The following is a 22,279-nucleotide window of genomic DNA, read 5'->3' as shown; positions in this document are numbered from 1 at the left end:
TTTTAAATAGAGAGAGTAAGAGAGAGAGATTGCATATTTAAGCTTTAGGAAGGAAAACCCTCTGCAGCTCAAAGGTTCCATCTCAAATTCAGAATATTCAAAGTTTATGACGAGCCTCTACCAATTCTGGGTGCCAGAAGCTGACACGCAACAGAGCTGCCCTTCTCTGGGAGGCCTTCTGAATAGGGGCATGTCCTGCAAGAACCACTGATCCAGCAAGACAAGCCCAGAAACGATTTTCAGCCCCAGTGATGATTTCGCCAATTGTGATGGATTTTAGTCAAGCCCAGGGGCATGAGCTGAATTTAGAATGAACACCGCAACAAGACTTCTTTTTTTGAAGGAATATTGAGGCTGCCAGAATTTTCCGTAAGCCCTACGATCTATGTTAGTGCGTTTGCTGTCAGAGACAACAAAGATGAAAGGGTCAGCGTTAGGTTGCCTCTAAGCTGCTTTAGGCTTACTAATTTTAAAAAAATAAAATTAGAATTTAGAAGAAACAAACCTATTGTGCATATATCTGTATCATGGACTCACCTGCTCCCTTTCTACCCTTCTCTTTTCTTCCTCTGCTCTTCTTCTCTCTTCCTCTTCCTTACGCCTCCTCTCCATTTCTTCCAGACGTCTTTTTTCTTCCTGTTCTCTCCGCCTTTGTTCACGCTCTTGCTGCCTTCGAGCTTCCCGTTCTCTTCTTTGTTGCTACAAAAAGGGAAAAGAAACCACAAAGTTTTACTTTTGTTGTTATCAAAGAAAGAGGTGGGGTTGTTTTCTGCTGTGAAGAGAGGGATTTACCAGGACTGGCAAGCTCTGCAACCGAGTGACAGAACATTTTATGCAAGCATTCCACCAGGAAACTAACTCATATTCAGTACACAACTAGCCCTAAAAGCAGCCTCGCTTACTCTCTCAGGTTTCTTCACGCACACACACAAAGTCACGTATATATTCCTGACAACCGAGGTGTGGAAGCTCACTGCTGCTCTTCAAGAGAGACTCACACTGAAATCTCAATCTTTGAACAACTGTTCAACTCAAATCTTAATCAGAGTGACCATTTTCTTGACTTCAACACATTACCTACATGTGCCAAAAGGGAATTATCAGCCCCACTGAATCAGCTAAAACTCAAAAGACAACTATCTGAGCTTTTGGTAAGCAGCTTCTCTTAATACAATTCATGGTTTCCTAAGAATTTGGTGGTGTTGGCCCAACAACCAAGCTCAATTTAACGCACTGCCCAAAACTTTGCCTAAGAGAGAAGGAAGGCTGACCAACAGCACCTCAGCCCCTCCCAGAACATCAAAAGCACCTATATGTAAAAGCGGAAAAACAGCTGAGCTAAGCTTTTACACTTACACAGATAAGCTTCCATGCATGACCCAAATGCAAACTGGTGCTGCTAAGTCTGCTCAAGTCTGAAAAGAACCTGGAAAACAGCTCTAGAAAGCATGAACTGACTCATTTATGTCTACAGAGCACCATGTATGACTTCAGAAAAGACATTTTCAATGCCCATACAGTCGTGACCAACTCTTCCTGCACTTCTACAGAAGCATCCAGTTACTCCACCTACCTCGAAATCCCAGGCAGCCACCCACAACTGCCTAAGTGTCAAAACACCCAGCTGTCTCCTGTTCGACCACCAACTGGGAATATCTCTACACTTACTTCCATTATAGATTTCTACAATATGCTAAAAAAATTATAGAAGAAATTTAAACCAAAAAAAGCACACTCAAATTTAATCCCAAGATCAAAACGAAAACTTACATTGGTTATTCCTTTTCACATTTAGGTTAATACTATCACCAGTTTTTTTGTTGAAGCAAAGCTGCCACAGATTTGCCAATCTTAAGGCACTCCAAGTAGTCTTGCAAGAGCACTCAGATTAAGCTTTTATTGAGGTTCACAAATTCACGGTTATTGGTGTACATTTCATAGTTGTGCTCAACTGAACAAGCAAAGGCCAATCTACACTCCCTGTGTTACTTCACGGGATGAGCTTTCTCTTCTTGGCACATCACCCTACATAACTATGAAGTAAGTGAAAGCTCAACAGCCTTTTCCAACTTCTGGAATCAGTACTGACATGACAGTGAAGAAGAAACACTGGGGAAAAAAAACAAGGTGGTTAAGAATTAGTAGCACTTAAATAAAACAGGCTGCTTTCCGATTCTCTTTACCCAGCTGCAGTTTTGGGGAATACACAACTTTCTCGAAGACCACTGTTCAAATACACCCACTCTGTAACTATGACACCTTCCTTCCTGGCCCATAGCGTCATCCTGGGTTCACTACCACCTTCCTGCGCCACAAGACATAAGCTCTTTCCTCCCTCACATTTTCTGTATCTTCTCAGAAACACAGCTTCTGTGCTCTTGCATCTCCTCTCCTAACTAAATGCATCTACCAGCCTTTTTTCTCTTGCTTAAGCAAGCTCTCTTCAATGAATGTAGATACAAAAACGGCTAAAGTGCTGCAAGGCAGCTACGGCACGCAGGGCATTTCATAGGTTTCCCTGCTTCCCCTCCTTCATTTTTTAAGCACTGTAAAAGTATTAAGTAGGCACTTTTATTTCTGAATATACACATCTGTGTCAAACAATTTCTATATTTAAGTCAATATATTCAGGTGCCTCTTGGCTAATCAAGTCTGACAGGCTCTTTGTTTAAGAAAACTAAGATGTGAAGTACAATAATTCTGTTGCCCTGAGGATGCAAGAGACAGCACACTGCTGACTGCTTAATATGCACATTTATCAATTCAAACACTTCTTAAACATATGAAGCCTGTCTGTCTAACAATATTGTGTTGACGTTGTTAAATGAATATATTGCAGATCTTGGGATGGCATCATTCTCACTACAGGGAAGATGGGCAAGCTTAGGTCTTTCGGATGAAACAAATTCGTCGCTTCCTGAACCAATGGAGAAGTATTCAGCAATAATTATAAATAACTGAACTTAATATGAGAAAAATAAGTTACAAATTGACTAAGACAGCTGATTGTCAATGGCATCATGAAATAAACAAAATCAGCTGTTAAAAGACAGCCAGACTGCTAGCTCAGCACTGATTGTAGATATTTATTACCCAGCAAAAGAAAGGGAAGAAAAAAAAAAAAAAAGATTCTCTGCCACCAGTGTGCGTTTAAGTCAAATCTCCAAAGCACAAATGTGCTATTGTCTATGCGCCAAAGTACACAGAGAGATGGGGTTTCTCGGCATCGCTTCCGCCTTCCCATCAGATACCACCTCAGCCCTTCACCAAGCGGGTGGGAAGGGAGGCACCCGGCACCGCAAGAGCCTGCAGAAACCCCCCGCACGATCCGCTTATTCCCAGCCCGAGCCGTAGGAGAAAGGTTTCACTTCCTTTGCACATGGCCTTTGAAACCTGAGCACAGAATTTACTTTTAAAAAGCCCAGGGAAAGGAAACATACAGTGACAAGCATCTCTCGGGTCCTAGTCTAGATCTCGACTTGCCACCAACCAGCTTTGATGTCACTGACGCAAGCTGGGTTCAGAAGCAGCCCTTTAGCTGACTTCCCACCATCCTTCTGTCGGCACAAGGTCATCTTCCTGACTCTTCCACGAGGACACACTAAAGCCCTGGTCACTGTGTTCTGTTTTGAAAACTTCAACTTCTGAATTTAATAAGTGTGATAGTTAAGATATTATAATTCTTACCACACACTACAAAAAAGGTCTGAAGTAAAACACTGTTCCTGTGTATGCCCAACAGACAGCAGATGTAGATCTGGATTCCCTGAAATTATGGATGTATATCCAGATCTTCTTTAGCTGGATATGGTATTACCAACTTTCTTGCACAAATCAGCTGAAAAGCTTATTTTCAAGGAGCTAACTGTTAACCAGAAGGTAAGGGCAGGAACTCTTCAAAGAAATTTCAGAGATGCCAAAACAGAATTTTGACAGAGCCTCAAATTTGCCTCAAATTTGCCTCAAATTTCTGCTTTTCACAAAATTGGCATTTTCTATGCCAACAACAAAAAAACCATACAGAAAATACAGTGTCAATACTCTGACTCCTTGTCTGGTTTTAGGGTGCACTAATAATGATCTCATAATGGTACCCAACATCTCCAAACTGGAAGACCATGCAGTAGAGCATAATTTACCAGGAGGGGGCAATGCAACTACACATGCAGTTGGTGTATACCAACGAATTCAGGACCTCCTTCATACAGTGAAATGCTGAAGATAAATATAGATCCTCTAATTTATATTAATAAAATATTATTACTCTGTCTTATTCAGATGAAGGTTGATAAATACATATATTAATGATTTCTTTCACAAAGAATTAGGTAGCATGGTGTCAGCTTAGGAAGAGGATTGGAAAGATTAATAAAAGAGACTTTTGCTTTGCCCACACTAGAGATAAAGCAGAAGTAGAACTTCTTACTCAGTACCAATCCAAACTGCAAGCAATTCAAATTAAGTAGATACGAATAATCTCCCCTTCTGTAAAAGAAACAAAGCCCTGGCAAAAATCGCCTGCAGGTACACCTACATTAGCATCTTGGTTCAGATCAGGAGTGCTCTTTTGAAGTGAATCATCCAATCATCTCCACTTATCAGGTTTTGTTTCATATTTTGAAGATGTCTTGGAGCGCCAACCACTCCTTTTGGATGCAATTAAAAAGGCAGATGCACTCCAACCACAAGCAGGCACGCAGTCTAGACCTCAGCTAATCCAAAGGAGCGCCTCCTGTTTTCAAACACATGGGGTGAAGTCTTTGGGTCCGCAGCACTTTAATTATTGTGCTCCACAAATCTGCTTCTACTGGACTGTACTACTTGCCAATGGAGCTATAACCTAGCACTTCAAAAACATCCACCCTAGGTTCTCATATTCAGGGACAGAGACATCATTTAATGGAGTTATCCTGAACTGTGGAGGTCCACACAGTATGGGATTCCACCATGGCCAGTTCTGAATTTCCCAAACCAGACTCAGTTTTGCAAAGTACAAATTCAAATGCCTTTCCATATCCGTCACACTGAGCACTGGTGTCTCCACGTTGCTGAAAACATAGATCCATGTTAGAACAGCCTGGAACAGCTCAGATTTCTTGTTTTAACCATCTAAACACTTATATAACATATAGCTGATATTTATGCAACTAATCTTTATATGCTTTTTATATGCTTTTTTAATACACAATCCCCTTCCCAAAATGTTTCAGGTAATCTTCTGCACTTTGACCACATATCATTTCCATCTTCTAAGTAATACAGAAATAATAAGGTTCCTGCAACGAGTTTTAGAAGTCACCTATATGCCTTTTAAAAAGTAATCTTTTCTCTAATACTGCTGAGAATTACAGTTTTTGGCAGATGTCCTAAACACCGTTCCTGTTTCAGTCTCGGTCAAAACTGTCTAGGCTCTGTGCCAGCATTGTAAGAACAAGCCCTCAATTTTAATTTAGGAAGCTGGGGGGGCGAGAAGGGGGGGAAGTATAAGCAACTTGTCCAGGGAGATTATCTAATGCATAAAATTCTTCCCAAAGAATGTCAGACAGGTATACCCAAACACACACTTACTCTACACAAGGAAAAATTACAAGAAAGCAAGGCTTGGTAAAAATGTCAACAAACTGATGGAAGCCCAGAGATTCAATGCCTGACACTAATCTTAACTCGCATTACCAAGTTTTTCATTGTTTACTGGCTTCATCAAAACAGGGGGGTGAGTTAAGGACAAAGTGACAACATTTCAATATTTTGGCCTTCAATTGTGTCACAACACTGATGTTTATCTAAATATGTGTCTACCACCCTTCCCCCAACTTAAAGAGCTTGTTTTCGCTGCTGTTTTGTTAAAAATCACTTGGGATCATACATTTTTCCAACACAAGATCCAACAAACTAAGTGGGTTTTTTTGAAAACTCGGTGTGAGTCTTTTTTTTAATTCACTTTAAGAACAATATGCCTGCCCCATCACCTGCAAAAGGAAACCTTTATAACTCATCATTCATATTTATGTTTCTAAGGGAACCAGGCTGAGGTTATAGGCTCAACCTTTCTCTTACAAACTTTACATGGTTTACTGTGTAATCTTATTCAGTAATACATCAACCTACATTACATGCCGTCTTATGGTGCTGAAATTATAGTTCTGTTTTGTATTTTAAAAAGCAGGACTGATTAAACATCACTTTCAGGTAACTGCCTTTTCTTTTTAATTGCTCATTAAATTATGATTTCTGCAACATCCCCAAAAAGTTCAACCCTGTGCAGCAAAGAGGTGCGCTGCTTTGTTTCCATTACTAGCAGCACCATCTCCTTTATTTTAAAAAGAAATTCCAGATTTTAAGGGTTGCACTGATTACTAAAGTTAAATGACCTAGATAATTTAATCGTAACCCCCGTTCTCATCAAAAAAGTATCGACTGCAGAACCTTAGAGATTAAAGGGGCATTTAAAAGAACTCATTGACTACCATATTAAGAAAAATTTTAGAGGCTAAGCATATCTCAACTTTTGCCCACATTCGACAATATCAATATAATATTTTATTTTCATGTTTTCCTAGTGTCTTTTTATTACCTGCTCCCCCCGCAAAATCACTACAGAGCCAGAGTCTAAAAACAGTTGGAAGAGCTACGATGTTTATATTGGCGATCTGAAAAGGGTGGGGCAGAAACAGAAGAGAAATGGAGTTTATAGGCCTCCCCCTTGTCCCTCCTCCTGGCTTCATGTGTGGCTAAGCTTTTGCTACCAATCCCTCCTTATAGCAGCACTAAACTCACTTGCACATTGAAAAAGAGGGACAAGGAGCATAATGTGACCTGAAAAGCTATTTGGAATTTTGTATTATTTGTTATGTAAACACGCCACGGGATGCAAATCAACATTTGGTCCTGGTTGCGTCCTCGTTAAACATTACCAGCATTTGGAAAACCAGACTGGGTGTAGTTTTTCCATCATTGCTAAGTGAACAGTTGAAACAGCGACTCAAGTGAGAGGTCATTTAAGGACAACTGGAATTTGACCCTGCACTTCCTGAGGAGCCAGAGGATTGGTTTCACTTCAGCTCTGTGTCATACCCAGCTCTGGCCTGAAGAACTGTTCTGAAATCCTCCTACCTCTGAAGCTCACACTGCATATTCCGTCTACATAGATATAAAAGCACACGAGATCTTAGGTGGTGAAAAGTATGACAGAACAATATAGTACATGTACATTCATTTTCTTTTACCTTCAGGTAGTGTACGCAAATTGCATACTTACCAATTCACAAAAGTATGATTTACATATTTGTAGTTTTTGCAGAATTATAATTTTACCACTGATTTATAAATCATATTTATAAATCTAGGTGGCTTTTAGTCATCATGCTACTATGCATGAGAGAGTAGTACATAAAAAAATAGGCTTCTACCTACCATGAATGAGTGCCAAACACAGATGTTTGAGAAAGCTTTAAAGGGAAATTCGAAGCATGTCACGGCCCCAGAAAAAGTAATCTTGAGAAAAAAATCCATCTGGGAATAATTAATGTCTCCCCTTCTCTACAGCTACCTAAAGTCTAGACATGTTGCCTCTTCTTTGGAACAGAGACCAAGACACAGCCTCCCCCCAGATACCTTCAAACAACCCAGCTTTGGCTCCTGTTGCCTCCATAGGAGCTGCTGGATATTCAAATGCTTTGGAAGACAGCTCATATTCAAGTAGCCAGACATGGATTTAAGTGCTTTGCTCCACGTTTGCCAGTGGATTTGCACATGTTGTTTTCTTTCCTGAGATGTGCCGGGGCTAAAGGGAACTCTTTTTAAATGGGCGCAGGAATGGGAAACGCAAGCGGAAGAGGGACTTTTTTGTCCAGCCTCCTGTCTCTACCTCTTCTAGCCGCCTCCTTTGCTCCTTCTGCTGCTCAATGCGCTTCTGCCTCTCTGCCAGCAGCTGCCTCTTGTACTCCTCCTGCTCGCGGAGCTGCTGCTCCTGCAGCAGCTGCTGTCTCCGAAGGGCCTCGGACCGTTCCTTGTTTTCCTGCTGTAGTCTCAGGAAATCACGTCGGAGGGTTGATTCTCCAGGCACATTGACAATGGAACTGCAACAAGAGGAAGTTAAAGCCTCCCGTACAATAAAGCCTGATGGGCCATTAAATACCTTTTCCAAAGCAGGGGAACATTAATAAAATATAGCATGATGTTAAATTTTAATCTCGTTTCTTTCGGAGCGAAGACACTGGATGCATGTCAAAAACACGCTCTCAGTGGAAGGCGTGAAATGAGGCCAAGCAAAATAAGGACCAACTCTGACATTGTGGAGCCCCTGATCAATCATATTTGCCATAAATCTCCCTCCATCCAGAGCTCGCTGGCTCTAAGCCATATGAGGGGGGAGCTTGAAAACCTTTAGCAGTCACAGAATAGGTATTCAAACCCTTTGGGTGGTTTGTGTGGCTTCTGCGTGCACTTAATAAGAGACAGAAATTTAGCATGCTCCTGATTTATAATCACAGACCTTTAGACTTACTTGGCATGGACTGCCCAAAGCCCTCCCAAAAGCAATTATTACCTTGGCTCTCCTTCTTGTTCAGGCACTTCCTCCTCTTCTTCCTCACTTCCACTATATTCATACTCTGTCTCATCTAAGCGAAAGAAACAAAGGCCTAGATAGTGCTTATCTTTAATTTTAGGACAGTGGGGAGTTGCAGTAGCGCCTTAGTGAACCATTTCCTATCCTCTTCAGTGAGAAGATCTATTGCAGACCCTAGAACTCATTCTACATATACAAGCCCGTCTTCCCACACTTGTAAAGCAGCACAGTGCTTCGCAGCAGACTTTCAGCAAATTCCCTGAATGACACTGGGTTTTATATGTAAGACAAGACACCTGGAGAACCTCGGCACCACCTGAATAAAGAGAACAGGCTGCCCAAGACATTTGCTTCATAGCTCTTGTGATGGGTTATTTCCTGCGAGTCTGATTTATGGCACCATTCCAGGAATGAACCTACCACAGACCAAAAAAGGCAAAGGCATATATGCCAATATCCTCCTAAATACTGTTTAATGCTTGTATGGAAGAGGCAGCGGCCCAGAAGCGAGTAAATTTAACTTATCTGAAAATAAGACACTTGAAATTGATACTCTCTCTGTAGAGGACAGAAAAAAGCCTAAAAGCCTGCCAATAGTCAAAATATGAATTAAAAAAGAACCTTTCAAGGGTTTTGGTTGTTTGGAGCTTTTCTAGGAGTGGGGATTTAGAATGCAAAGCAGGACAAAAACATGTATTTTTAACAAGCTGCAATACTTGATTTTTAGAAGCTGCATACCTTTCTCTCCTCTCTTCTTCCTGGTCCTGTCTATATGGTCCTTAAGTTGGATTCGGACTTGCCTTTCATTTGGTTGGTCACGTATAAAGGGATGTTTCAAGAGTTGTTCTGTAGAAGGTCGCTGCATGTAATTCTTCACTAGACAACCTTCTATAAAGCTGAAAAACTTTTTTGACCTGAGAAAGGAGGGAGGGAAAAAAACCAAAACAAAACAAGATCATAGGTAAAACTCAGCTCAAACATTTTTTCTCTTCTTCCTCAAGGTCTAATTCCTTCCCTCAAAGAGCATCAAGTCCCAGAGGATGGCACAAGTGCTGTCTGCAAGTGTGCCTCCTAAACAGAGCTGAGTGTGCTCCAGCTGAGCACTGGGCTGGATGGACACAGGGCGATACCAACATACCTGCAGTGCTTAGGCACAGCCTCACAGTAATGTGCCCTCTTGCACAGGCATAATTGCCCTGAAAGGCAGGATCTATTAGTGAAGGCAAATCACGCACACCCAGCTCTGCTACTTCTGGACGAGAGCTGGGTAGCATCCAGCTTGCTTGGAGCACGGGCAGGGCAGCTCTGGTGTGTCTCCACCTGCCCATGCTATCTAAGGGCACGTCTGCTTCAGAACAGCCGCACTCAAAGCCGCAAGAGCTGCGGCCAACATTCCCCTGACACAAGCAGCACCACGCGGCTTTTGTACACATCTGGCCTCACTGAAATAGGTCTCTGAGAATTTAAGATTATTTTATTTTTTACCTGAAGAGCCACAGTTCCTCGTAGAACAATAGGCGGGTGTCGAACAGTGTTGTCTGTTCAACACAGACACTTGGGGTCAAATTCTCACTGATGCAATTTAAGGGCATGAACCAGACTGAGCTCCTCCTGCACACTGCATAAAGGGCATGGGAGTTACCTAGGCTGGAGCACCACCTTCCTAAATTTGCACTTCACCTGAACTCTTGAAAGAGGACCTCTCCAGACAGAAGTCACCAAACAAGCCACCTTGCAGAACACCAATAACGGAAATACTCAAAACTGCATTTTCATCATTTGGCCTATTTTCTTATAACCTGCCACTGAGCATACTATCAAAACAGTTGAGCCAACGCAGCACTGGCTTTGGCCAGAGTCACTTTTTGATTGCTAGGTGCTCTCAACCTGCTCCCGTGCTTGGGTGGCAAATACCTCCACTACATGGTTAACTGCAAAAACAATGGTTTCCATCCATCGCTTCACTTTCCTACTATAACCTAAGAGGCTGAATTCAAGGTAACTTTGCTGTTTTTTCTTTATTCCTCACGCCTTAAGTGTTATTATTCTAAATAAACAGGTTAACGAAAGGCCTATGCAAACACTGGATATGCATCTCTATTCCTTTAACATGCAGAAAGCAAGTGTGAGAGAAGGAGAGGGATGCCTTGACAGTACAAGTGCATAAATAAGTCAATCCAGGCAAATACCAAGCCCAGCAAGCAAGCCAAGTTTATATTACCTTGATATTGAATAGGCAGTCAAATCACTTCATTATTTTGACAGGATCACAGCATCCTGTGATCCCATTCAAACTATAGGAAACCTCTTTCTAGGGAGTATTTTTGTTTCATACGCGCCAGTTGTAACCAGTAACTGGGAGGAAATCCTCCGATACTAATGGATTCTTCTCAGCTGGCAAGAAGTGCACACTCAATTCCAATCGTTTACAATAATTATAGTAAAAGCCTTCATTAATTTTAATAGCTCCTTTCAACTTAGCAACTAGAACACTATAGTACTGTTCTGTTTCTGTGTTACGATACATCTGAGAAAACATACTGCATATTAAGAGAGCTGCGGGATTTTATTTTTTAAAATATGGATCCATTTGTCACCTTAATACAGATGCTGCTCTGTCAAGAAAAAAAGCTTGGTTTTTATTTTCACACTATTCGAGATAAAATTTCTCTGGGACAAACAGAACTAAATAAACAACGCATGCTTTTTATTTCATGCTTTGATTCAGTGGCACAGAAGATAACAACAGAGTGATTTTTGCTAACTTAAATTGCTCTACAGTTCTGTGGAAGTGGTAGCAAAACAGCATGCGATGAGACACAAGAAAACATCACGCTACAAAAAGGGCTACAAACAAGATATAACTAATACATACCATTTCTTGGATTTTAACCGTGGGGGAGGGTTCCTGGGTATCAGAAAGAGTGCCCTCATGGGATGCATGTCACAAAGCGCTGAAGGAACGAAAACAAAACCGAACAGGAACATATAGATGTTGTCTTAGTTGCTCTCTGTCAATACCACGGCTTCAGCTTCCCCAACCATTCCCACCATCCTGACCGCACATGCAGCAGATGCAGACAGCAACACAACTAAATGGAATTGGCCTGAAATGACAACCTTTCCACAGCTCAATGTTGCAAGGGTGGCCCCAAAAAGAGAAAGAGATTGAGGCATTTATTAACCTTCAGACTCAACCATGATGGGAACATCTGTGTGCAGCCCTCCTCCAGCCCCAACTCATATAACTTATGTTCCGGTCAATAAAATATTGGGAGAAGATGATGGCAGAAGGGAAGAACGACACAGTCACTGCTTCGCTCCACCTGCCCTCCTCTCCCACTACGCAGGCAATTAAAGGAGGATGCCTCATTTTTTTCTCCAGACTTGGAGCTTTTCTCTATTCCAAGGCCTGATGGTTTTGAAGCATGGGAGGGTCTGTATCAAAAAAAGGATTCCCTGCAAAACTGAAGTGCAAACCTATGACTCTTGTCAAAAGAAGTACCCTTGGTTTCAGCCGACACTTACTGGGAGTCCGTTAAGGACAGCCTTTCCTCCTGCTCCAGAGCAAAAGCACCACGGCAGAGCCAACGCAGGGAAACAAGGGAGCAGGGAGGGAGGCTGCCCAAGAAAGGATGCTAGAAGCAAATCCTCTGTTTTTACCATCTTCCTATGCTTGACCACTTGCACCATCAGTCTCAGCCTGAATGATCACTGCAGGAAGAGGTAACGTTTTCCACACAGCAGAAATTCAGGAGAAACAGACTGATGTGAGGAGGATTCTGGATGCAGAAATAAGGGGCCGCAACCGTGGCAGAGAAGCCCCTTGGGTGCCTGTAGATCCCATCAGACCACCAAGCTTAGAGATGGACCCTTCAGCTGTTGCTGAAAGAGGAGGCAGAGCTCACATGCCAGAGGACAGACCAAGGTAAGAGCTATTCAGCATTTACGTTGCATCTTTGCTCAAATACCTCTCTGTGCTTTTACAAAAAGAGGAGCCAAGCTCTGCTTCGGTTTGGAAATGAAAAAATATTATTGTCCAATTCCAGGCTTACAAAACCCACAGACACAGCTTTTACTTGAAAGCCACCCAGGCAACCCAATGCACTGAACAAAAAGGAACAGCAAAAAGGAGGTCAAGTGGTAGCTCAAACGCTGTTAATACAGTGCTGGCTGAGGTGTCCTGGGAGCAGCTCTCACATGGGCATTCATGCAAACGTGCAATTAGGAGCAGGGAAAAAAAAAAAACAAACCATCAGACCTTCTAAAACATGAATCAAAACAAGAGCGTTGTTCTTCGATTTATAAATTTTACATTAAAAACAGTAACGAAAAAAAAGCAGGCAGTGGCTATAATGAAATGACCATTTTTTAGGTAGGAAAATGTCAATACTTCATTTCAACATGATTATTTCAAAGACAGAGGTTTCAAGCTGGGCTGTGGTATGGTGGTTGTTTATGTGTAAAAAAACTGAATTAACTCACTCTTAGGTACCTTAGGCTGTTATTTTTTAAATACAGAGCCCCAGTTGGGGTTGGGGGTAAGCATATTTGCTAGTTCAATAAGGATTTTCACAAAAATTACCACTGAAAGCCAAAACATCATGCCTAATTTCTTTTCTTTTTAAATCTTTCTGTCTTCCTCGAACATATCTGCTGTTTAACTTGATATTCAGAAAGACTAAGTATGTGAGGGGAAAATAAGCTATAAAAAGTTGGGCATTTTTGGTTTCCAGGTTTCTGTCTCAAAAATACCCATATCAACTGATGAGTATTCTCAAGCAAGGAGCATTAAGGTCAATAATCTGTGTTGAAAACGGATTTACAGTTTAAGTTATGCCACTGCTAAGGGCACCGCCCACCGATGAGTAGAAACAAAAGGAGAAGCAATGTTACCATTACCCAGACCCACGGAAAGCTGACACAGAAACAATTGCTACAGACGCTTTTTTCATTAAGGTCGGATTTCTCAAGGTCCCACTGCACCTCTCCCCAGCTGAGGTTTCAGCATCCCAGGCCAGGCCATACACAAATTGGGACGCAACTCCAAAACACAATATACTACCCATAGGAAGGAAGTCTGCCGCTTGATTAGCTTCCAAATATTCCTACCATGGAAATTAAATTACTGCAGTCTGCACTGTAGTGCTTAAACACAATCCTATCTTTATCAAAAGCATTGCTATTTATGGGATTTTATATTTATAGGGCAGGCAAGACCAAAGAGAACCGAAATTACATGAGGATACTTTCAGAAACCTCCAAACTAGGCTTAGATTACAATCAGCATCTCCCAAGTATACGTTTCAGTCTTAACCAGCCCACTGGAGAAGCAGACGTATCACTTACGGGGAGCTCCTTCTGCCATCTCTATGGCTGTAATGCCGCATGACCAAAGGTCACTCTGCATAAAAAGAGAGAGACCATATGTTAGTAGGTGGATTTACCCATTCAGACAGTAAGACAGTACTATTTACAGAGGCCCTGTAGGTGAGACTGGAACCAAATACCGAGGCTATTCAAATAATATAAGCTACTCTTTTTTTGTAACGGTGTCATAAAATCCTACTTGTCATATAATACATATATATACACAAATGCACGTACGTATTCGTACAGAGTGTGGAAACAACCCTTTCTAGTAACACATAAAAATATATTCACATTACGATAATGAAAAATACCTCGGCCCCAAAGCTACGTCTATGAAACAACAGAGCTTTCTATACTTGTTTACAAAAGACTGAACATTTCCCTACAGTAGATTCACAGAAAACACTGTACTCGTTTCCCCAAACAAAAGATGGAGATATGAAGACTGCAGGGTAGAAAGAAATAAACCTGGCAGGTCTTTTTCAGTGTCTAAACCAGTAAATAAACAAACAAATACAGATTAGTGGAATACACCCAGTCCTGAACTTTTTTCTAGTCCCAGTAATCAAATAATAGTTTTATCTAGGGGAATAGCCATCACTGCTAAACTTGCAAGAAGCCTCTGTTGGATACCTTGCTTGGAGCCAAAGCAAACGTTCCTTCCCTACCATCTCAGCTTTGCTCAAAACGTTACGGAACAAGAGTCCTTCAGTGGGAGCCTTTGGAGGTACCACCTCTGGCCAGCGCCCCTGACTAGGGAGAGCCCGGGCGAGAGCCAGGAGGATCACACACAGGCAAGAGCTGGAAGAGTCCTGCCAAGGAACCAACTCCAGAGACCACCACAGCTTAAGGGGCAAAACACTGGAGAAGGCTGCTGGAAGAGAGCTGTTCTTGAACAAAGCAGTCTTCATTTCTGGTTACAATAATGACTTTTTAAAAAATTACTCGCAACTAATGAGCAAATAAGCTCTTCTTGTACTACAAGCAGAGAAGCATTTCTAATGATCGCACTTTCAGACCCAGCAAGGCAATCTTTCCTCTTGGTCCAATCCAGCCATTTAAGCTAAACTGCACAGCCTCATGATCTTACAAAATCTTTCAACCGTGAATTTTTTGGGGGAGAGAGCCCTACAGGCTCCACCAGGAACAATAAACAGGTATTTTCAGAGGCAGGAGGAGTTATTTTTCACATCACTACTGCATTAATAAATATTGCAGAGAGTTCTTCTCCTTTATTAGATCATTTAATAGCCACCCTTCCTTCCTAATAACTCCATCTGCAAAGATATAAAGCATTACCTTTAGTACAATGAGCTGATGGATGTAAAAATCGATTAAATCAAGAGAAATAGGATCAATCTGATCAATCTTAGTCAAAAGATACAAAAACACCAACTCGAATTACCTGTTTTTTTTAAATAGATTTAGACATACACAAACATACTGATAGCTAACATCACTATCAATCTCAGCAAATTGATATAATTGATATTCAGCTCTAAAATTCATTGTAAGGCCTTAATCACAGGCTTTCTGATATCTTTGTTGCCCTTCTTGGTTAAAAGTTGGAACAACTGCATTAGTCTAAGTGAAGATTTTTTAAAAAGCATATTTTCACATTTTTTCTTTCCTTGTGCTTTCATTAAAGCAAGCTGAGAAGAACTTTTAAGATTACAGGATGCTTTCACTAGAGAAATTTAACTTTAAATACACAAACATAATATTCTTAAGGGTAGTGCAAATATCAACAAGCCAATTACGGTTTTGCAGTAATTAAATCTTTGGTTTGCAGCAAACTATGTAAAAAACGATCTTTGTTGAGAAATGTTGCGATGGATAAATTTTTATCAACTTCTATATGTATCTTGAAATCAGCAACAGGCACGGTTTAAAGAGCTCCTTTTGTACTTCACTGGCTCTCCAGACGGTGGTTCTATTTAAGGCAACACCTAAAATGCATTGTTCTGGGTTACTACAATAACTGGGACATGGTCTAACACAATTTAAAGTACAATCATTATACAAATCGAGAACACGAGTGTTTCCAGTTAAACTCTTTTTTGCCTTCTCTGAGTACCTACAGCACACTGAAGTCCTACTCCTTACATCTCGAAGCTATGATAATACACGTAACGGCAACTGTTAAAGGTCACAATTTAGCAGTAACCCATGCCTTGTACTCCTGTAATAAGAATATACCTACACAAAATAATATTACTCCTACAAAGCATAAGAAGTCTCAAAAACTGCCATCGTTCATGGATGTTCATACTACAAGTGTAGGGGTTTTGTGTGTTGGAGTGTTTTTTTTCCTGTGAACTGGACTCTCTTACTCTGTAATCATACGTAGCATCTGGATTTTCATCACAGGCAATAACTTCTGGAGCCATCCAGTACGGAGTTCCAATGAAAGTGTTTCTCCTGCCAACTGTCCTGTCCAGCTGAGCGCTCACACCGAAATCCACTGCAGGTGGGAAAAGAGCAAAATAAAGTAAGAGGGGAAAAATAGTGCAGTGATTACTTCTGTAAGGTGATTTGGAAATAAAACCCTGTGGATGTTCCACGTGGGAGGACCATGCTGAGGAGAAATATGATGATTAATACTGAAGCAGCCAAGCCCTTGTGGTTCACATGCAATGTGCTTGGGCCACAAGCCTCAAGAGACATGGCAGCGTATGACCACCTCTCCTGCACCTCTCACCGGCCTGGCTGTACAGAAGGGACCATACAGCTGCAAAAATACTGTGTGGGAGGCTGAAGACGGGCTATTCCCTTCCCAACTGGTGAAGCCAAGCACCTTTGCCTATAGAGAGGGAGCTGCTTCCCAAAGGTACCTCTCATGCTATGGGAAAACCACATGCATGAACATGTCTCCTTTTCAGCTGTCCACCTTTTCCACTCTAAAATCAGACAGCAAAAATAATCTGTTGCTCAGCGAGTTGCTCTCTGCTCTAATGCACACAGCAGATGCGTCAATAGGAGCAAAAGATGGGGATTATTAAAAGGGGTGCCAACTTTGAGCACATACGCACATGGGTTGCAAAAGAGATGCCCATTTCATTACAGGGCAATTACATTACAAGGGTGTTGTCCTCCCTTCAGTTCTCCCGTTCACAACAACAGTGATATATGCCTTTCTACACCAGTAACTGCATCTGCTCTAGGAGGGCTGTGTCCGCTTCACCGCATCCATCATCTGAGCAACACTGACAAACTGGTGTAGATGAGCTCGGTGGGAACAACGGTTTGGGAGCTACCGTGCTCCACTTTGGACCAAAAGGAGGAAAGCTCTCCCGAGAGCTTCCTCCTCCAGCAGCCGGGACATCTTCCCATGCCTCATGCTGGAGGAAGGTGTAATGCAAAACAGAAGGGATGTGGGCTGGGTGGGAGGGCTTCAGCATGGCTCTATATTTAACCAAAAAAAGGTGGCGAACGTAGCGTGATACAAACACAGAAAGTTAAAGTGTGCGGTAACTGGAAGAGACAGATTAGAGAGAAGGAAAAAAAAGAGTTTGTCCACTTGGAAGGGAGAGAAGAGGCCAGGGATGAGCACGGTTTTCGGCAGGCACGCCAGAGCTGGAACTGCGTTTTGAACTTGATGCCACAGCTCCCTCGAGTGTGCTGTCCAGATCGTATTTCTGTGCCCAGAACCTGCACAGCAGGTGCTATTTTAATTAAAGCCAAATAAAAGAGTGACTCCTGTCACTTCCCAAGTCCAGAATAAAGGGAATCAGAACGAATCCAAGTCACACACTGCTCAGTGGGAGGCACAAAACGGTCACCTCGCCAATTCTGGCATGAAAGCCAACATCATCTAACGAAATGTATGCCCTCCTCCCAAAGCAAGAGGAAATACGTGCAAGGCCTCGATTCACACGGGAGCAGTGACAGAGTGCACATGCTACAGAACATATCGCAGGGCTCTTGGAGGATAAAATCAGTTTAGGCACATCAGAAAACAAAGGTTGAATGAATAAGGAAGTGGACATGTGTGCCTACTTACCGAGTTTCACTTCTGCGTTCTCTGTTAACAACACATTTTGCCCTTTGATATCCCTGTGAATCACATGATGAGCATGAAGATGTGCCAACCCCTGCATTAAGAAGAGGAGAGGAAGGAGAGGACATTCAGAGTTAGGCTCTTGGCTTAGCAACAGACTACCGGTACCCAGCACCCCCAAAGCCCATAGCACTGGGTGTCAGGCTCTTGCTCAGCGGCTGGGTGCAATGGGACCCGCAGGAGCCTCGTAGCAGCATACCACCCGCACAGCTGTTGGTAACGGAGCAGAGACACGGGCCCCACGCTCACGCTGTACCTAAATACAGCCCAACATCTGCACTGTGCAAACACCTCTCAGCTGTCGTGTGAAAAAGTTCAGCTCGCAGAAAGTCTCCATGCAATGACACAATCAGCGTCAACGTACGTCACTGACATCTGACACACACAGGGTCACCCAGAATTTAGTCTGGGAAGGGGGGTGAAGGGAGAAAGGAGGCAGCATCAGCATTCATATAAGCACCCCCGAGAAGGGGGTGGGAGGGTGATGGACTGGCAGTTCTGTTTGAGGGCGAGGGACGACTGACGACAAACAAAAGCTCTGCTACAAAGCTGCAGTTCTCTTCTCTAGCCTCCATAAATACGAAGCAGCCAGATAATTGTTCCTCAGGAAAAAAAAAAACATGCAAAAGACAAAAAAAAAAGAAAGCATGAGCATTATACTTTCCAAAGGAAACAAAACCTCCTGGCATACGGTGCTTTTTGTTGAGACAGCACCTGGATGCATGCCCCAAAGCGTTAGCCATGTGGAGGGAGGGCTGAGGAAGACATATGTTGCATTTTACTCTCTAATGTAATTGCGAGAACAACAGGCAACCCTCTTAGCAACTGCCCGTATTTTGGTTTCTCCTCAGCTCTCTGCTCGGAAAATTGTAGTCTCCAGTGGGATCATCTTGCCTGTTCGTGTTGCCCTCATAGGCTTTTAATGTTTTACAAAAAATAAAGAAATAGAACCTTTACAGCTGCAAGAGGTTAAGAGAGTAGTGGTTGCTGTAGAGAAATATTTCCTAACACATGTTCTTCATTAAATGATCATTTACCAGTTTGCCTACATAACCATTGGGCTATTTTCTTTTTTTAAAACAGTTAATGAGCGTGACAAAAAAACCACTATCCACAGCTCCTCCCCACACATGTCACAAGCGAACCAAGTGAACGGCTGATGTCCCCGAGACCCTTCGCTGGCTGCTAATGCTAAGTGTGGTCTTATTTTTCACAGAAATGAAGGCTTTTCCACAGCTTCACACAAGATACTTTTTAAAGCCTTTTGCTACGCCAACCCAGCCAGAGAGATAATCGTCTGTTCTCTCCAGAGTACCATCTAACCTTACTGAAAAAACACATCTGAGTTTGCGAAGGGCTGGGAGGAGACAGAAGGGCATGTCTCCGTTCCCCTGCAGTCCCCAGGCCCCCCCAACCACACAGAGATCCACTGGGTCAACCCTCACCTGTGTCTCCACCTGCACCGATCTTTGGCACTCTAGCTCATTTTAACTTTCTGTTACACAACCTCTCTCCTCCATCTCTGACAAACTCGGTGTCGAATCAGGTTTTGCAATCTCTCATAGCAATGTGAGTTTAGCGTTCCTTTTTTCCAGATATTCCAGTTCCTGCTAGCAAGCAATTAGGGCTCCTTTTGCAAATCTCTCACAGGAATGAGAAAATAGCTTTCACCTAACTCTGTTCTGAGGTAAATCTCAGTGAGCGTGGCTACTTTACCTAAGGAGAACCTAGAATGAATGCAACATAGCATGCAATACCTCCAAGGTCACACAGTTCTCAAATCAAGCATAAGATCAGTCCTGCAGAAGTTAGCTTTCCTCATATTAAAGCATGCTATCCATTTGATTTGAAATTCAACCATCAGTAGGTATTGAACTTTTCTTCTCCCTCGTAAACAACTCAAAATGTGCCAGCCCAAACGCCAGCAGCTGGACTCTCTCCTAGCATTCGGAATTAGAGCAAGAGACCAGAGTCGCACATCTCCCTCCCTCACCATCTTAAAAATCACCAAGGCAGAGCAAATGTGTAACACAGACAACAGCAGCATTGATTTATGCAAGAGCCAGTGGTGGTTTCCTTTAACATAAAGCCCTTCAGAACTTCATTTATGATGAGGCAATTGAACAAACATACTGTGTAGTGGTATGGGTAGGAGGCAATTTGTTTTACAAAGAAGCACGAGGAAAACCATACCAGATTTACTTAGCGCAGCAAACAAATGCCAATTCAAAAAGCACTTAAACTGTACCAACTGGAAATTAAATATGAAGAGTAATTAGTTAGAGCTTCAGTTTTAGAAAAACTGGTAAGTGGCATCCCTCTTCCTGAGAAACTTTTGCAGCGCCGTCTGCTACCACTCCACAACGCACAGCCACATCCGACGTGGCTGCTTGCTCTAGAAAGACTGCCGGAATACCGAGTATGCGAGCACATCGCAGCACAGAAGTCCTGACCGCTGGCCTGAGCCAACAACTCCCTTCCTCCACAGACTTGACTAGGAGCAGAGAAAGACAGCTGCAAGCACATTTGGAAAAGCCCATTCCGCTCCCTATTGTGTTACGACACTGTTACAACCTCAGGCTTCTCAAAAACAGTGTCTTATGGACACTGTTTCACAGCCTCTACAATAGGTAAGGTCACTGGTTCTTCCGCTGGCTTCTCATGACTAAAAATTGCTATTTTCTGCAAGGCTGCTGTTACAATACAGTACAACTCACACTGAGTTAAATGATGTGGAGCAGACATCTATCTGCTCCTACGCACTCTCCAAGTGATGACATGGCTAATGGAATTGATCAGAAACAGCTTCTTGCAGAACCTCAAGCTAGGCTACATCTCTGTAAGACTGTTTCTGTGTTTTCAAGTGGAGCAGACTATTTTCCTTACCCGGAGAATCTCTCTGGAGATATATGCTATCCAGTCTTCTTTCAAAGTATTCCCTTTCGTGTTCTTCACAAGGTCTGTGATAGAGCCTGCTCCACAAAACTCCATAACAAGCTGCAAAACAAATATCAGCATACAACCAACATTAAACACAGTTCCCAGCTGTCTAGCAAAGCAAAATAATCAGGTTGCAGCATTGATTTGGGAAACCCTTGTGAAGCAGAGAATATCATTTATTTTACATCTCCTCCTGGAAAATGGATTCAAACCAAATGTCTCCAATGTGTGTCAGACATATATGGAATATGTCTCACATTAGTTACCACATTTTCAAGGACTGATTTAAACACTGTAATTTAATGCTGGGAATCTGGATTTGCTCAGCTATGCAAAATGCATTATCAGCAACAGGAGTAAGAGCACATCCAACGCTGAAGGAATCAAACTGATCACACCATTGCAACACATCTTATTCTTTAACTCCCATTTATCTATGGAAGAACATGCACTGATGTCTGTACCCTGCCATTTCAAACCCGAACTTCAGTCCTCTAGAGGGTGTAGATGAGGTGGGATGAGAAATGTAATGGGTACAATTCTCAAGTGCAGCTTTCTTTTTACAGCCACACATTCTTACTGCTCAGCTCATCTGCCTTGTTCCCATGAAACATGTTACTATCCATCTGTGAGATGGGGAAAAAAAAGGTTACTTAAAGAGCAAATCCATTGCTAATAGCAAATCTTGGTTCAGCCATCCTCGTAAGGATGCATGATTAGCCTATGTGATTCACTTATCTATCTGATCAGGCAAGCACCAAATTCTATTAGTTTGTCTTTCCATAATGTGATATTTCTGTCATTCTCAAACTATATCCAAAAGGGAAAGACTTATGAACATGCTTGAGAAATATCTGCTTACCCACAGTTGGTCATCATGTCCTGGAGGACTCTTCTTAATGAAAGCACCATAATAAGTTGCAATATTTCTATGATGAGAATATTTCTTTAGCATATTAATCTCCAGTTTGATTTCTTCTTCTTCGTCCTTTGGGAAAAAACCAAGAAACATATGTTTAATACATGGTGTGCCTTATTATTTCCTCTTCTCCTTCACACAAGTAGATTTTTAAAAAGTTCAATTTATAAAAGTTCATCACGCTCAGTAAACACATCCTATGTTCATGCCATCAAAATCCTGTTTATTGACATGGTCTAAAACAGACCTTTACCTTCCCAAGTTTTTAGTAGTGCAAAAAAGCAAATGAAGCATGCACTGGACTTCATCCAATGATGGAGCAGGACAGGATCTGTTTAAAAACCCTATGCTTGTAATACCTTAGGCAAATACATAGCTAGCAGGCTTTTATTCTACGTAACCCAGAGAACTAGAAAAC

The 22,279-nt window shown here is 42.1% G+C and overlaps 1 protein-coding gene across 10 annotated transcripts in view; it reads right to left on the bottom strand.

Moving 5' to 3' along the window:
- MAP4K4 (mitogen-activated protein kinase kinase kinase kinase 4) overlaps positions 1–22,279 on the bottom strand; it is a 162,760-nt gene that overhangs the window by 36,870 nt on the left and 103,611 nt on the right. For all 10 annotated transcript variants that reach the window (XM_075135979.1, XM_075135985.1, XM_075135996.1 and 7 more), the window contains exons 4-13: positions 21,805–21,930; positions 20,889–20,999; positions 17,946–18,036; positions 16,276–16,406; positions 13,919–13,973; positions 11,445–11,523; positions 9,308–9,483; positions 8,549–8,621; positions 7,868–8,078; positions 538–699 (exon numbers count right to left, since the gene is read on the bottom strand). In XM_075135979.1, the coding sequence (XP_074992080.1) occupies positions 538–699; positions 7,868–8,078; positions 8,549–8,621; positions 9,308–9,483; positions 11,445–11,523; positions 13,919–13,973; positions 16,276–16,406; positions 17,946–18,036; positions 20,889–20,999; positions 21,805–21,930 (1,215 nt within the window). The remainder of the gene's footprint in view (positions 1–537; positions 700–7,867; positions 8,079–8,548; positions 8,622–9,307; positions 9,484–11,444; positions 11,524–13,918; positions 13,974–16,275; positions 16,407–17,945; positions 18,037–20,888; positions 21,000–21,804; positions 21,931–22,279) is intronic.

This window comes from Calonectris borealis, chromosome 1 (assembly GCF_964195595.1).
Source record: "Calonectris borealis chromosome 1, bCalBor7.hap1.2, whole genome shotgun sequence".
Taxonomy (NCBI): Eukaryota; Metazoa; Chordata; class Aves; order Procellariiformes; family Procellariidae; genus Calonectris; species Calonectris borealis.
This window is presented reverse-complemented; position numbering and strand designations above follow the sequence as displayed.